The 17,056-nt window shown below is 50.1% G+C and overlaps 1 protein-coding gene across 2 annotated transcripts in view; it reads right to left on the bottom strand.

The window, feature by feature from the left end:
• FLT1 (fms related receptor tyrosine kinase 1) overlaps positions 1-17,056 on the bottom strand; it is a 173,411-nt gene that overhangs the window by 15,395 nt on the left and 140,960 nt on the right. Inside the window, exons 19-26 of one of the 2 annotated variants that reach the window (XM_036917340.2) lie at positions 15,048-15,161; positions 12,905-12,993; positions 9,202-9,358; positions 8,868-8,978; positions 8,674-8,771; positions 7,839-7,961; positions 6,166-6,277; positions 4,396-4,495 (exon numbers count right to left, since the gene is read on the bottom strand). In XM_036917340.2, the coding sequence (XP_036773235.2) occupies positions 4,396-4,495; positions 6,166-6,277; positions 7,839-7,961; positions 8,674-8,771; positions 8,868-8,978; positions 9,202-9,358; positions 12,905-12,993; positions 15,048-15,161 (904 nt within the window). The remainder of the gene's footprint in view (positions 1-4,395; positions 4,496-6,165; positions 6,278-7,838; positions 7,962-8,673; positions 8,772-8,867; positions 8,979-9,201; positions 9,359-12,904; positions 12,994-15,047; positions 15,162-17,056) is intronic. The other variant, XM_036917341.2, reaches the window with a different exon arrangement.

The following is a 17,056-nucleotide window of genomic DNA, read 5'->3' as shown; positions in this document are numbered from 1 at the left end:
AGAGAGGGCTCTGACCAAGTTGGATCAGAATCTGAGGAGCTTGGAATTTGGAACTGGGTCAGAACCTGGCTGTAAGCACTGGGTGGGCAGGGACCTCTCCCCATCCTTTCTCCTAGCCCAGGGCCTGGCATATAAGCACTCCATAAATATTTGCTGAAGAAAGACTGGTCTCTGGGGAGAGAGAGTGCTGTTCCTTCAGTATATGGAGCCATATTGCAAACGGTCCTTGCAGTGCTAGGCCAGGGACCTGCTAGGAAGCCTGCGCGACCCCAGCAATGCCTCCGGCCTCCAGCGCGTCTCAGATACATGCTTCCAGGCTGTACCAACAGTTCTAAGGGTCTCCTACCGATATTCCTATTTTCTTTCAAAGTATATGAGGTAGCTGTCAAAGATGGTAAGAATATAGGAAGGTTAAAAAAAGAAAAGGATATCGGGAGGTCAAATAGGAAAAGAGGTGAAACTGCAGGCAAAGTTAATATATAAACTTTATATTATGATTCTGAGTAGTTTGATAGAGGCATTGCTCCCAGCTTCTAGAAAGCAGGAGAAATGAAGGAATAATCAATTATATAATGCACATAAGCCAGAAATTAAAAACAAACCGGTTACTTGGAAGAAGCAAGGCTATTCATAGAACTGAAATCTGAGAGGAGAGGCTCTTTCAGATTCATCTCAACAACAGCACAATCCAGGTAATAATGAGCTCATGGAGCTCCCCGGGGCCTTGTCCTTCAATGTGGGCCAAAGCCCAAAGAGCAAAAATGCCATTCAGTAAAAATTCTGAGAGGCACAATAGTGCCGTCCAGGGGTGTGTGTCCTAAGGTTCTGATTTAACTCACAGACAGAATGCTAGGCACTCGGAGGAGCGGTGGCACCAGGTGGCCTCTGAGAACCTCTGTGGGCACTGGTCCTCAAAAGCAAGCTCACCTAATGGTTTGGTGGTAAAATAAAGATTCTACTTTCTGCTGAGCACCCAGGGAGCAGATATCCTAAGTCTTTGGTTAAGCGACAAGAGCTCATAAAGGTCACTTACCTGAATCACATATTCTTCCTACCTTTGTCCAAACCTGTGGGTTAAGACTCTGCCCAGAAGACGAAGCCGGCTCCCTCCCACACCTGTATTTCATCTACTGAACCTACCAGAGCTAATGCCCAGGGGGTGTCGGGGGTGGGTGGGCTGGTTCCGCCAGCTGCGAGGGCCCTGTGGTGAGGGTGATGTGCAGGCCACTGCCAGGTGCCGCTGCCCTGGGGCTCAGCTCGCAGACACGGAGGACAGTGACAGCGGGGACGGGGATCTAACCTGGGGCTGTTGTCCCTGCTCTCTGGGAGACGCGGAGCAGGGCTGCAGTGACCAAGGTCCCTAACTGTCCTCAGCCAGCAGGGCCTCTGAGAGCTATCCCGGCCGGCTGCTAGCAGCCCAAAGGTCTGCTGTGGCATCAGACAGACAGTCTGCACAATCCTGTATGGATCTTGTTTTAAGGTAAGTTTATACATTTTACTAATGACTGAGATAGGTGCAAAAATGTATACCCCGGAGACAGGCGGTCACTAGACAGAAGCCTGCAACCCCTCACTCCAGGGCGCTTCGGCTGTGGCGGGGACTGGCACACCCCCACCGTGCCACGTTCAGGCCTCGTTGCCCACTGTCCCATTATCTCCAGCAACAAACGGGTTCTCCGAGGCTGTCTGGAGACCATTACATATGATCTATGAAAGGTAGCCAAAGCAAGAAGGCTTGAACCAGGCAAACAAAGACGGGCCCTGAGAGCAGGGAGTTTGCAGTCCTGCAGAGGCCCCGCTTATCCAATCAGCAGCATCCCGGGTGCTGGCAGCTGCAGGGAGGGAGCAGCCCTCTCCCTGGGCTCTCTGTGACACCAGCCAAAGGACCACCTTCACCTACTTGCTCTTTGTTATTCTGACCCTTGGTTTCCAATTTCTAGTTTCCACTCCTCTTGCCTAAAATCCAGTGCAAATCATCTCAGCAAACACCCAAGAAAAGAAAAAAAAATCAAAACATGCGTTGCTTATTCCCTTATTGAAAGACATCTGATTAAACAAGCTCTGGGCGAGGAACCAAGGACTCAAGTGTTGAACGGTTTTACATCCCTAAGTAAATAGGTTTAATGAAGTAAAGAGACACCAGTTGCGTTCAACCCAACTGCCCTTGAAACAAGCCTGGGCTGAGGGGCCTGTGAGAAGAGCTTCGCCCCAGCTGTCACCCGAGCTCCGAATGTGCCCGCCACTTCCGGCCAAGCTCAGGTCACACGAGACCCGCTCCGGGGGCTGCGCTTCACCCTCACCTGGGCCTTCCCGCAGTTGGGACAGACAGGGAGGACCTCGCTCCGTCCGCCTTCACAGGCTTGAACACGGCTGGAGGTTTGAATCCTCGCCTTCTGAACCCACATTTTACAAAGCTGCTGCTTACGTTTACAGTTTCTAAGACACCCCCCCCCCAACACTGAGGAACTGACCTCTCTGTGGGCTGCACGCGGTACGAGAGCTGCTGGGGAGAGGCTTATATAAAGACTCAGAGGTCTGACAAAGTCCAGCGGGGTTTTCGCTCCAAAGTTGATGTAACTGTACCTCGGGCGTTAATGCGGACCAGAACCGAGGTAAGGATTCTGACATGGTCGGTGTGGCTCAGACGGCGTTTACATAACTTATTAGCCATGTGGCAGGTCACAGATGTTCTGTGCCTCGCTTTTCTCATGTAAAGTGGAGACAATAGTAGTACCGACTTTTATAGGGCTGTTATGAGCATTACGTGAATTAATATACGGTTAAAGTGCTTATAACAGTGTCTGGCACTTGCGCACTAAACTGGTTAACAAATATTTATTAAATGCTATCTAATAATGACTGCAGTTACTATTACTGTTAGTAACTGAGAACTTAACGCTTAAGTGGAAGGAAATATTTGATTCACAGCATGAGTGGACATATTAGAGAAATATTTCTCCTAAGGAGTGCGGGGTATATACCTAATCTGACCGTCCTGTGGCCTGGGGAGATCGGGCCAAAGGACTGACTGGCTTCTGAGTCTGTCTCCTCTGCTGCTCAGCTGACAGGAGGACACGTGGCTTTCAGAGGCTTAGTTCCATCACTCATAGGACTCAGATTCTCGTATCTGCCTGCCTGCTCCGCCTTGGGTTGCTGGGAACTTCAAGTGAGACTGTGTGTGAGGAAACACTTAAAAGCCATAAAATGCAAAGTAATCTCATTTTAAACCACATCTCGTGGTGTTTGACCGCCTGGCCGGTAACAGGGGGGCAAGTGACTGAAAACTCGCAGTGCCTTCCACACTCTACAGCCTACCTGGCCTCCTAGCGGCTCTTCGGGCCCTGCCCCCAGCCCCCCAGAAAGGGCCTTGCCTCCAGCTCTCTGCTCTTCCCTGACAGGGCACCACGTGGGGCGCCCCCCTCCGCTCCCGGGCGCCCCCAGGCCCTGCCTCAGCGGCCTGGGCGCCCTGTTCTCCTCCGTGTCGTCCTGGGTCTGGCCCAGCCTTGCCCCCAGCCCGTGAAGGGAGGAGACAGTGACCCTGCACTCTGGCCAAGCGCACACTTCCTTGGCTCCCTCTGACTCCTCCCGGAAGGCCGGCCCAGGGCTCCTGACAGGACCCCGGAGTGTGGGTGGGACGGGGAGGGCCTGCCAGCTCAGGAAAGCTGGTGCTGCCTCGGGGAGGCCCAAGTCCTTGTCAGCAGCCCGACAGAACGGCCCGCGTCATCACATTCCCGCTCGGGCCTCCGAGGGCAAAACATCCACAGTGTGTCGGGAGAAAAGGGTGCCGAAGGGAGGCAGGCAAGCGACTGCACAGCACAGCAGGCCCTCCTGGGTCACAGGGCGGCAGGCACAGCAGGAAGCCGCCGCAAGGAGCAGCTCCAGACGGTGGCCCAGATGACTCCTAAAATGAGCTGGTTGTCCGTGTGGCCTTCTGCAGAGCGTAATTAGCACCGCGGCCAGGAAATGGCCCTTTTCCTCCCTAGGCCTCATCCCCTGCCTTCCGACCGAACCTCATCAGGCTTCAGTGTGGATGGGGGGCTGCTCAGTGGTGGCCTCTGGCCCTTTGTCCATGTGGCTGCCTAGCTCATGGGCTCCTGCTCTGTGAGGACAAGGCCTCGCCTTCAGTCTCTGGGTAACCTGGACTTCTGCCCAGACTCGTGCCTAGAAACTGAATTTCTGATTCCCAGCTAGGGGCCCTGAAAAGCCATGTCAGTGGTCAAGAGAGGAAGCAGGTAGGGACGGATCAAGGACAGGGTGCCCCGCTGCTGGGAAACACTGCCAGCACAGCTGGGCCTGATGGTGGGGCTGCGCAGGATCATGGTTCTCAACATCAGCAGAACACCCCCTTTCTGAGGTGTCCCTGAGAATGCGCAGGGGAGGGAACTGAGGGCTCACATTTCAGGAGTGGCGTGTTCAGGAGCCCGCATCCTCACGCCTTCCTTCAGGCGGCTGCAGAAGTCCTCGTCCATCTGCACTCCGGGGTACGGCGACCCACCTGCACGGGACACCGAGGGAAGCACAGGGCAGGTTACGGCTTCAGGGGACAAAGACCACAAGGGGCAATTTGGTGTCTGTTTCCTCCCTTTAGTGGCACAATGCATCTCAAGGCACAGTGCGACCCTCCCAGAGGCTCGGCAAATCCCTACTGGTGACACGCACTTGGTAGGTTGGCCCTGTGCTGCCGGGTGGGTGTCTGCTGCCCCCAGGCCATGCCTATGGCTGCTCTGCTCTGCGTGGTTAGGGAAGGGGTGTCATCTGAAGCATCCTTGCCCTCTCCCCAGGAGGAACTCTAAAGCAAGCCCATCATTAGAGACCCATGCCTTGGGTTAATGAGCTTCTTTTAAAAAGAATCAATGGACTTGGAATAGGTTACTTGTAGAGCATTCACACCTCAGTGAGAGTGAGTCATTCATTACTTTTAATAAATGTCCCACATAGCTGGGGGACAAGTTCCTGGAACAGCCTGAGGGAAAGAGGGGCCCTGAGCTCCAGAACTAGGCTGACTGGTCTGGATGAGGTGGCCCATGGGCAGGACGCTGCAGACCACAGGGTACCAGAGGGGCCTAGACTCTGCTTTTTGCCAACTTTACTGCCCAGGATGCCCATGTCACCTCTCCTTTTAGGGGGATGCTTGGCTGGGAGGTAGGGGTGAGCAAGGTCTCCCAGCCTGCTCTGCCCCAGACCTTGAACCTAGTCTATCTCAGTGTCGCACTTTCTAGTTGTCTGCACTTTCTAGTGATTGCTGCTGGTAGGAAGCAGCTGGGGAGCACGCAGTGCTGGCACTGTGTCACTGTGGGGACACTGTGGCCGCCAAGCTGCTTTCAAAGACTGGAAGCAACAGGTGCCTGCCATTGAAAGCAGGGGAATGATTTTCACACATTACAGGAAATCAGGGATGTTACCGAGTGACTTTTATTTGCTCTGAAAGGCAAATTTTTGGCAAAGTCTGAAAGACTCTTGGCTAGACCCCACGTTCAGAAGGCTCAGAGCATCCACGTGTGACTGCAAGCAGATGTGTGCTCTGTGTGCATCTGTGCACCTGGGGCCTTGAGCAAGGCTGCTAGCCACCCACAGGGGATGTTGCTGGAAGCACGAAAAATGTAACTAGTGTTCCTACTGTTCATCTTGCACAAAACCAGTGTCCAGAGCTGGCTGTGCTAGCATCAGAGGCGCAAGAAAGGCCTCCTGTTTCTAACTGGTGGGGCCGTGCTTGCCGGGGCCTCTCCTGAGAAATTCTCGGGGGGAGGGATGCAGCAGAGAGAGGAGGGAAGGGCGTTCGGAATTGGGGTGTGTGAGGAATCAGAAGGGGGCAAAGGATGGAAAGGACTAGTAGTGGGACTGGCTGGAGATCAACCTAACGTCAGATTTTCCACTAGTCTGACCTTGTTCATTTCATATAAAGCATCCTTACAGTGCGGAACACTGTTTCTCATGTGAGACGCTACATGGACCCACGCCTCTGCACGGGTTTTCAGCTCTCTTAGCTCCAGAACTAGGTGGACTGGTGTGGATGGGGGCGGCCCGTGAGCAGGGAGAGACAGAGAAGGGATGGGGCAGGACAAAGCTGAGAGAGACGTAGAGGCTGTGTCTCTCCAAACGACACTCAGTAGAGGATGCAGACCTGTGACTCTGGGCCATCTGATCTTTTTTCCCCCCCAGATTTACCTAAGGAGAATATTTCCCACAGCAGGACCCCATAAGACCACACGTCGCTCTGGGTGCTGTAGATCTTGTCAAAGATAGACTCAGGAGCCATCCATTTCAGAGGAAGTCGAGTCTAGAAAAGGGCAAGGGGGGGCCTTGAGCAGAAGGACATGGAAAACAGAGCACATCCAACGCAAGAGCCCATGGGGTCACTTCCCAGATAACACTTGGCCCATAAATCATCTCCTCGAGCAGCTCTGGTCTTCCAACGTGCAGGGTGACACTAAGAGCGCCCTGTGCGACAGCAGCCAAAGTTTAGGAAGTCCCTCCTGTGTGCCCAGCAGCTCCCAACTCTGTCACTCTGTAAGAAATTCTTCTCCCAGAAAAAGCCTACAGTCCATAGTGACCAGGGAGAGTGATGTGGATTAGACGACATCCTGAAAATGATGATTTCCAGGAACTTTGTTTAGGGAGGAGGATTTTGAAAGGCACCCCTGTGAAAACAGGTAGGATTTGAAGTCATGAAAGGGGGCCGGGCAAAGGCACGGGGAAGAGGGAGGTGCCAGTGCTTGAGAGGCCACATGGCTGGCTTCCCAGTGTGCAGACGCCTCTTCTCTCTCTGCTAGACAGCAGGAATCCCAGCGACTTAGGTCTTGCCACTTCAGATGGGTGGGAACTGGCAGGGCACCCGGGCCAAGGGAGAGACAGAGAAGGGATGGGGCAGGTCAAAGCTGAGAGAGACGTCGGCGGACAGAAAGGGACGTGCAGGTGGGTGCCCCTCGGCAAAGAAGGGCTCCCTGGAAAGTTCTGTTGTTTTCATTTTATAAGAGACTGTGGAGGGGTAGTTCTCAAACTGTCTATATATCCTGGAACCAGCTGTGTCAGCAGCACCTAGAAACTTACTGGAAAGACATGTTCTCAGCCCCGCACCCCCCAATTCTGTTCCCCCCAACCATGCACTGAATGGGACTCCCTGGGATTGGGGCCCAGTAAACTGCAGTTTAATAAGCCCTCTACGTGACTCGTCTGCCAGCGACAGTGTGAAAACCACTACTGCGGAGGGATCTGCAAAGCCCAGACGCAGGCTTAAGCCCTCGGGGACAGGCTGGAGCAGACAGGACACGGGAGGTCGCCCACAAAAGTGGAAAATAACACGCTGTCCGCAAACAAGCAGGGGAGAGAAGCCTGTGTGAGCCAGCAGGCAGATGGGAGGCGAGGCAGGCAGACACCGGAGGTGACTGGTTTCCTGCCCACCGAGATAACGCGGCTGCCCGGCCCGCCCTTTCCTGAGCTATGACACCTGCTGCATCGATCGTCCGGGTTTACTCGAGGGAGAGTCCAGGCTGTTCTTTCCAGGGGTACAGGGAACTCCCACAGGGGTTAAGGGGAGGTGAGGATAGGGTCTCACCGGTGCCCACTAGACACCTGTCAGGTTAGCCCCCTTGACGCTGCTGCCCGAGGGACAGATAGCACGCCGCAGCGGCAGGAGCACGGAGCCAGGACATGTGGCCTTGCTGAGCCCCATCGAAGGCTCTTCGGGACCCAGCCCCTCTGGGCTGCTGGTCTTCACAGAAAGCACGTGATGGCTTGCAGGGACCACTGCCGAGGAAGTGTAAATATTTACCAAGGCCTTCGATCTGTGGTTTAAAAACCATGGGGTATAACTGAGTCAAATAAATGTCAAACTAACTTACGTCTCCTTTTCTCACATAATCGGGGTTCTTATAAATATCCCGTGCAAGGCCAAAGTCGCAAATCTTCACCACCTTGTTCTCAGATAAAAGAATATTTCGCGCTGCCAGGTCCCGATGAATGCACTGTAATAAAACAGTTGCGTGATCAATGCGTTTCCTTAACCTAAGCGACTGAGCTCCTGCGCCTTCTCAGCGTTATTCGTCTTCTTAGAGGGTCCGTTTCAAATGCTTCCTTGGCCTGACAGAGGCAACTCCGAACACCTGTGGAGTTCCATACGCATGAAGCACTTTTTTACCACCGCAGGCTCCCTGAGGCCCAACGGTACAAATCACCCTGAGTCTGTTCTGCTACTGTTTCGCAGGCCAGCATCACGGTAAACAAAGATCCGCCGGCATCTCTTCCCCATGACCCTCCACCCTAAGCTGCTGGGATCGGTCGCAATCCAGCTGCCGTTTCGTGGGAGGCCACCTCATGGATGTATTCACAGAAGCTCTCCTGCAAAGCTGCGTATTCTGAGGCTCTGGCCAGTTTTGAAGATATGCTAGAGGGCAGTGGAGACCGGTTGCCAGATTCGTCTAGTCTGAAACCCGGTGAGGTTTTCCCCTAGAATTAAGTTCTACCCACTGGTATGAAGACTCGTCATTCTCAAAATTCCTCACTCAGATCAGGACAAATTGAGAGGCCTTTGTTGCCATGTTTATTCTACATTTAAGGACATACGTATAAGCAAATACTCGGAAACGCAGATTTATAGCAAAGGTGTATGGCTGTCCGTACGCATGTCCGCACATCCGGGCCTGGCAAAGAGGAAAAACAGCAAAAAGCAAGGCTGACCTTTCTGGAAGACAAAAACTCCATGCCTCTGGCCACTTGAAAACTGTAAGAAATCAGATCTTCCATGGTGATGGGTTGCTTGTAGAAATCGTCAGAATCTGGAAAACATTAAACCAGTAACTGTTGGTGACGGCTCTTGTTATTCCACCAAATCCCAGTTTATTGGAACAATGTTAGCAAAACATAAAAGTAACCAACAAGTAGATCAGAGTTCATTTTCAAGAGCATTTGAGTTTCAACATGAGTATCAGAGATTTTTCCAGGCCTCCAGCCCATTTCACCCAAGCGTGGGGGGAGGGGATGCTCTGCTAAGACAAAAAAGGCCTGAGGGGACACAATTGTACAGTTCCCTGGCAAAATTAGTAACTCTGTAAATAATCTTAATTCAAATCTTATCTCCTCAGGACATTACCCTTCGAGGCTCCCACGGATGTTTATTAGGGTGATAAATAAGAAAAAAATTTCAGAGATGCACAGTATGTTGTAAAAATATCTCAGACTGTAGGGCAGGAAGGAATTAATACCTACCCTCCTCTTCCTCCACATCACTCAGACTTTTATCTTCCTGAAACCCGGAGCTTGCGAAGCTCTCACTGCTGGTGACACTATCTACTCTTTGTTTCTTGCCTTGTTCCAGGTCTGGCTCCAGTTTTTCTTTCTTAGGCTCCGTGTGTAAAGCTGCATCCTTTAAACAGACCAAGAGGCACACAGATGAAAGGTTGCTCTGGAAAGGGCAATGGGGAAAACGGGGCCCTTAAGCTGGGAGAATGTCCTTCCACAAAATGGGTCGTGAATGAGCAGCAAGGCCCTATGGTGACCAGGCACCTGGACATCCCCAGGGGCTGTGGAGTCTCGACTGGGCTTCCAGACAGCACCTTACTTAGGTCAGATCAAGAAACAGTAACAGTGGCTGGTATTTAACGAGAACTTGCTCTGTGTGAGCCGGTATATGAAGGCTTTTCGGTACACCAAGTCATTTAATCTTTCCATTCCATTTTATGAAGGAGTTCTTGCTCAAACATGAAGAAACAGGTTTAGAGAAGTCAGGTAATACAAGTCACCTGCAGCCAGTAAATGGTGAACCTTGGTCTACATTTGGCCAACTCCAATCGGCGCCCTTAACCACCTGCCTACACCACACACCACCTTGTGGAAGACGATAGGAACGAGGGAAAAGGATCTCCGGTGAACTTGAGCCTTCATTGTGCAGTCCCTATGAGGGGTAATGACAGAAGGCTGGAGTCATCCAGTTCTCCAGATTCCCTGGGAAGGGGGGAATGAACATTTCTTTTCCTCCCCTCCATTCAAAACAAAGCTACAGTTTGATCCTAACAAGGGCAGAAAAGGCCTTAGATCCCTTAATCTGGGTATCTAAGCCCTAGTGTGTAAACTGTCTCTGCCATTAACCATGGGGTCTTGCACAAATCACTCTAGTTTCCTGGGTTTTGTTTCCCTTAACTGGAAACCTCTATCGTCCTCTTACGTTCGACTCACAGGAAAGGAGTCGCTGGTTGTGGGTGTTCATGTGGAACCAGAAAAGATTCCTATCACCTTTAGTGATTTATCTAATTACTTAGCACTCCCAAGGCTTCATGACTGGGCCGTGCCCCTAGGCTCCGTTCTGCTGGACGGCATCACTGAAACGGGCTGAGAGGGCCCAGGGTTCCGCAGGGCCCCGGTGTGGCGGCACTGCCACCAACCAGGCTCACCTTCCTTCCTGGGCTTTTCCTAGAAATGACAGAGTCGGAGTGATCCGTCCACTAGAGGGCAGAGTGGGAGCAGGCAGCGGACAGAGGAGGGAGCCTCGGGAGGGGAGGCAGGCCTCAGAGGCCGCCCCCCTGCCGCCCCAGGGGACCTCGCTGAGCGCAGGTGACGCATGTAGCTCTTTATTACTGTGTCTCCCTGAGGCAGTTAGATCGGATTCTGCTCAGACTGTAATTTTTTTCCCAAGACCCTTCCCAGGACAGAAGGCAGCAGGGGAAGAAGAGTGCAGGCAAGGCTGTGGAGGTGCCAAATATTTCTAAAAAATATTTAAAGCCTTTTTCCCCACCCCTGCATCCCCCAAGTCACAGCCTGGGACATGTGTCCAAAGACCATAACTTCCCGACTCCTCATCAATGGGATATTCAGCGTTGCTTATTGGGAACCATCGCTGTGAAAGAAAGATTGATGTACAGAACTTTAGGGACTGACAAAATACAGTGAATTTACTACCAAAAATATTTAAAGATCCTGGCAAATTCATTGGGAAAATGAAATAGCCCATTTCCATTTAGCCTTTGGGCTTTTCCTTCACCTTCTCTTTATATTCTTTTAGGCCCCACATATGAATACAGTCACGTGTTTTCCATGAAAACGCGAAGCTTCACCAACAGGGAGGTGAATCATTAAATACAGCCAGAGAAGGAAGCAAACTCTTCAAAACAAAGGACGCATGAACCCAAACGTTCCATCCTGCCCAGATCCCTAGGGTATTCAGCTGGCTGACTTCTTCCTGAGGCCAGACCAGCGTTTCAGGACTGAAGGGGATTTGCACTGCTCTGAGCCCAGGGCACCACATTTCACTTTTTCTGTGTTCTTCTTCCCTCCTTATCCAGTGTCATGCACAGAAAAAGTAACTGGAACGGGAGTCAGTGGAGACGGGTCCTTTCTCCCAACTTCACCTCTTGGTAGGTGTGTATCCTTAAGCCAATCACTTGAGTTTTCTGAGCGCATCTAGAATGTACGAGTGTGAACTAGCCGATCACAAAGATCCCTTTCAGCTTCAAGATTCTAATTATTAGAGGGCATGGTTTAAAATTGGAGAAACGTGTTCTTGCATATATGTTGCTGGTAGAACACTTGTGTTTTTGGTTGGATCGAAGTTTGAGAGGTGAGAGAATGGGCCAGTTGTCCAGTGGTTCTTATTTGTGCTACGTGAAGACTCTTGCTCACACGATAGAGATGGGCATTGTTTTCAGATGTTGAACCCTTTATTCATTATACAGATAATATAGGTCAGAGGCACTGTTGGACTCCCCCAATGTATCTCATTCGCAGTCCACACCAGGTGCCCATTCCGGACAGGAGACCTGAAGGGATGGAGAGCTTCCGGTTCCGGGTCAAAGTGGGAGTGACCCCAGAGCTGCCCCAGAGAGCTCTGGCCCTAGAGCATTCTGGGAGCATGCAGGCCGGGCGTGCGGAGTGCTTGTGCGGTGGGTCAGTAATGATGATGGTGATAGTTAACATTTGAGTGATTGACTGAATCTGATTCTCTCACAATCTCAGGAGTTAGGTTCTATTATTACCTGATTTAATAAATGAGGGAACTGAAACTTAAGAGAGATTAAATAGCTTGCCCAAGGTCCCAGATTATGAGTGGTAGAGACAGGACTGAAATCGGGGAAGTCTGATTTTGAGTGCTTAATCACCACACTACATGGATTCATGACCAAAATTGCTGGTTATCAGTTAATGATGTTGAGTCACTGTCCCCAGAATTTCTGTAGTTCAGGGAAAAGGACCCAGCATGGGTGAGATGGGTCACATAGGCAGTTATTAAACTCTTTCTCCTTCATTCAATAATCTCTCTTAAACTTTGTGTGCATTCAGAACCCGGACCCATGTGTTCCTTTTGTTACAGTTTTATTTAGTGGGTAAGGCTGGCTCAGTGTGTGTGTGTGTGTGTGTGTGTGTGTGTGTGTGTGTGTGTGTGTGTGTGTGTGTGTGTGTGACATGGTTGGTAAATGGAAAAAGGGCAGTACAAAGGGAAGAAAATGATTTATTTGGTCCCATCACTGGCCTATTGTTGACTGCAAAGTTAGTTGATAAAGTCCTTGATTTCTCTAATGTAAGAAATGGAGACAATTATATTTGCTATCTTTAAAGAAACAAGTGACTAAGGGATTTGTGTGTGTGTGTGTGTGTGTGTGTGTGTGTGTGTACATATGGAGAAAGAGAGAAAGGGAAGTAAAATTATCAAGATGACTTGCTAGGTATGTAGGTAGATGGCTAGAAATGCTAACCTCTAATTGTCACTGCATACACTGGGATCAAATATATTCTGTGCTGTCCACAAAAGACTGTTACATATTAGAATGGAAGAAAAAATTACAAAGGAGTGAAAAGCAGAGATTTGGTTTTAAGCTTAACCACTAATGGAAATACATAGGTTTCTTTTGTTTCATACTGCTAAAGCCTAAATGGAAACTCACTGCCACCTTTAAAAACCTCCAACCTCTAAGTTCCTTACCTTGTTGAGAAAGAATAGGTCTCGCTTGCTCTTGAGGTAGTTGGATAGATTTCCGTATTTGCAATATTCAACGATCACCATCAGAGGCCCTGCAGCCAAAACAGCACATGCTCAGCCGCACCAAGCCAGTTAGCCATTTGTCAGCCTTCGGTGGGCCTGAGAAACCTCAAACCCAAGTCTTTGTATTGGTGGGGCCTAGGGATGCAACTTAGGGGGGCAAGAGATTTTTTTTTTAATTTATCTTTAGGCGGGTTTTAAAAATACAAAAGGAATAGAGGACAATTGAGAGGGTGGGGGAGAAACAGAAAAAAGAAAAGAGTAAGAGGACAAAGAGAGAAAGAACATTGGGGAGGGGAGGGGCCAAAGCCAGAGCTCTACCTCTGAACTGCTAGCCACCCCTCCACTTGTTAGCGAGACCCCAGAGACACTGTGGTGTCGCAGCTCCTCCTAGTGCTGAGAACCGCTGGTTCTGAAAGGCCTCTTCCTCCCATGCTGCAGGACTATCTGGGGGTGTCTGCACATAGTTTGCTTTGGGGGTTGTAAGAAGGTCTAAAGCAGGATCAGCAAACATTTCAGTAAAGAGCCAGACAGTAAGTATTTCAGGCTTTGTAGGCCAGAAGACCATGCAATTCTGCCTCTGTAGCATGAAAGCAGTCATAGACAATACAACCAAATGAGTGACTATGCTCCAAAAAATCATACAACACATACATTTGAATTTCATATAATTTCCACGTCATAAAAATGTAATTCTTTTGATTGCCCCTTCCCCTGCTAGCTATTTAAAACGGTCAGCAAAGGAAGCAAGGGGTCAGGCGGAGGGAAGGATGGACACTATGAATCCTGGGGGGGTGCCCTGCAGGGATCTTCTGCCTTAACTGGTACCTAGCAGTCCACACCATGCGCCCATTCCGGACAGGAGACCGGCAGGGATGGAGAGCTTCCGGTTCCCGGTCAAAGTGGGAGTGACCCCGGAACTGCTCCAGAGGGCTCCGGCCCTAGAGCATTCTGGGAGCACGCAGGCCGGGCGTGTGGAGTGCTTGTGCAGAAGGCAGGGGCGCCCTCATTTCCCAGGCTCGCGGAGGCCTGGCGCTTCCACATACAGAGGTGTTCTGCCTCCATCGAGACTTCACTGGTTCTAAAGTGTATGTTAGAATCCTGACATCACTTCCTTTACCCTCAGGGGAGCAGAGCAGGAAGTTGCCCTCTGAGGTTATACCTCTTTCCCACCGAAGGGGTTTTGGCAGGTCTGGGGTCCAGCAGCCCTTACCCTCAGGAGGGGCTTCAGTCGTTAAAGCCAACTAACTATACAGAGCTGAGAGGCATGGAAGGAGGTGGGTTCTGGGTTTAGCTCCAGTCAGTTTTATGCAAAGTTGAGGCAAACAGAATGATGTTGCCGAGACAGAGAACTTGAAAGCTCCCAGCTTATTACGGGCAGAGAGGCCAGGCTAATGCAGAAGCAGGTAGGTTGTGTCTCGGTCCCTAGGACTCTAGTTCTGGCCTCCCCAGCCCTTAGCTTCTTTCTCTCCCCACTGCCACTCCTAGCAGGGAGGTCTTCCCCAACTACCCTTTATCTCTCTACCTTTGTTGAGCTTGGAAAACACGTATATTGCAGTCCTTTGCACCTTTCATTCTGGCTTAGGCAGAGATCACGCATCTACACCCAAGTACCAGCCTTGCCATAGGGGAAGAGAGAAAGCTATCCGAGAACACTCAGGAATCTCAATCACAACCACAGCCCTGTCCCTGCCATTTGCCCCAGCGGGTGCGGCCTGTCTGAAGGGAAAGACCCGCCTGGTTGTCCTCCACATCACCTCCTCCTGGGATTCAACCAGTAGTGATTCATTGCTGTGCTGAAGCTTCACAGGGGTGCTCAAACTTCTCTCCATTTACTTTGGGTCTGATCACACTCCTTCCAAGTCATCCTGAGAGAACACTGCCCTCCCCTTGACCTAGAGCTTGTGGAAAGAGATCTAAAAGGGAGTCCTTCTCTTCAGGTCTTTAAGTGTCCAGGGAAGATTTTTCTAGGATGGGAGCACCCGTCCATAAATGGCCAAGCGGTTTCTTCTGGACCCACTGAGAGGCTGTGTCCCAGGAGGTGAGGAGGAGCAGGGGAGGGGAGCACCCTCCCCCCGTCACTTACCTCCATGCTTGGTACAGGCTCCCAGCAGGTTGACCACATTCAGATGGTGGCCGATGTGGGTCAGGATCTTGAGCTCAGTCATCAGAGCTTTGTACTCACTGGCTGTGGCCCCCTCTGTGTGGAAAGCAGGGAGAAGTCAAGGCGGCAGGACGATGGGGCCCTTTCCTCCCGCGGCGGCATTCCTGCCCTCCACCTTTGTCAGGGCTCAGCAGCCGCCTGCTTCATTTACTTCCCTGCTTTCTGCAGAAGGGCCAAGTCTGCAGACTGTTCTCCTTTACCCCACCCTCCTGAGCCAACATCCTTTGATTACAGGGAGGCCCAGAGCAGTGGTGGGGTCAGTCAGTCACTGGACATTTCCTCTTGGTGGACCCAGGCCTGTTCAGCAATGTGCTGACTCGGAGCTGAGCGCCTCAGGACGGCACCTTCCAGAGGCTTCCCTTGTCAGGAGCCGGCACAGCCAGAACCTTCCAGACAGGGAGGAGCCCACACCTCCCCTCTTTTTCTCACTTTCCCCTCTTTGAAGAGTTACAAAGAAGGAGTACAAGGGGCCTGCGAGGCCACAGTGGTCACTTCTGTAAACATCTTTGCGATGTGTTCTTTTGTCCCTATAACCTTTCCCTCCCCGGAGCCCACAGGGTTATCTTGAGTTGTGAGGACCCCTAAGCATCTGCCTTTAACTTCATTCTCAGAGATAAACAACATCAGTCTAAGAATTAGCAGAAACTAAAGCTTAAATTAAGTTTGTTTGTTCTTATACTGGTTAATTTCTAAGGCATTTAAACATATTAAAGTATTTTTAGAAATAAAAAAGTCATATAATCTTGCTATAAGATATTCCCAAAATATGATGTATATGTAGAGTAAAAAGTGGAAAGACATTCCAAGCCGCTGACCTTCCTTATTAATCATTTGGAGTTTCAGATGTTTTTCTGTGTATTTGTAAACAGGTATACTCAAATCAAAGTTTTGTTTGTTTATATAAATGGGATCATACATATGTATGTATATACATATTTTTTAAAATTTTGCTTTCCCTCCCTTTTTAATATGCCAGAGACTTTTTCCATTCTTTTAATTGATTAATGGCATTCTTGACACTGACACTGTCTGCAGGGTTTTTTTTTTTGCCTTAACAAATAACACTGCAATAGATAGCCCCTGTGTAATCTTTGTACACATGTTCAAGTATTTCTGTAGGATGGTTCAGGAAGCGGGTCAGAGATGTGCACTTAACATTGTGGTGGATCCCAACATGTTATTTCATAAGCACAAATCATTCTTTAATAATAACCAGATAAACTCTAGAAGCCTCCCAGTGGAGTTGGGATTGGCTCACGGTAGATGCTCAACAAATGTTTGGTAGATAAATAAACAACATGATTACTCTCCTCATTTCAGACATGGGCTTAAGGCCCAGGAAGGTTAAAGGTTTTGCTCAAGGGCACTCTGAAAGAGCTTCTGACTCGTGGCCTTTGTTTGAGATTTTGTCTTTTCGATTTCTTCTAGAAACATATGGCCAGCCAATTTAAGCAAGAAAGCTGAATGGAAATGGTTTTTTAGGCATTTTGTATAGTGGATGGTTTGGTAATCTTTTTTAGTCAAGGCTGATGGCTTAAAAAAAAATAAAGATAAGCATTGATAAAAAATGTTGCACACACTGTTTTCCATAATAGATTCTTTGGGCCTTTAAAAAAATTTCAAGTCAGATTGTCCCCCCTCAAACTCATCAGTTCCTCCATGTGCTTATGGCCCTTTGGCAAATCAGAAAAATCTGGGCTCTTTTGCTTAGATTGTTCCATTTCTAGGCAGGGCCACAGGTGTTATCTTGGATCCACAATAGACAAGCACGGACAGCAGGCCTGCCTCGCCTGGACGCGGCCTGTGGCAGTCAGCAGGGGCACAGGACTAGCTGAGGAAGCAGGTGCTTCCAGATTTCATTTCAACTCATCTGAAGGTTGGTTGCTAGATTGCCTGCAAAGTGCAGGCCAGGATCCTTTTCAGGATTTGGA

Source organism: Manis pentadactyla, chromosome 2 (genome assembly GCF_030020395.1).
Source record: "Manis pentadactyla isolate mManPen7 chromosome 2, mManPen7.hap1, whole genome shotgun sequence".
NCBI lineage: Eukaryota > Metazoa > Chordata > Mammalia > Pholidota > Manidae > Manis > Manis pentadactyla.
This window is presented reverse-complemented; position numbering and strand designations above follow the sequence as displayed.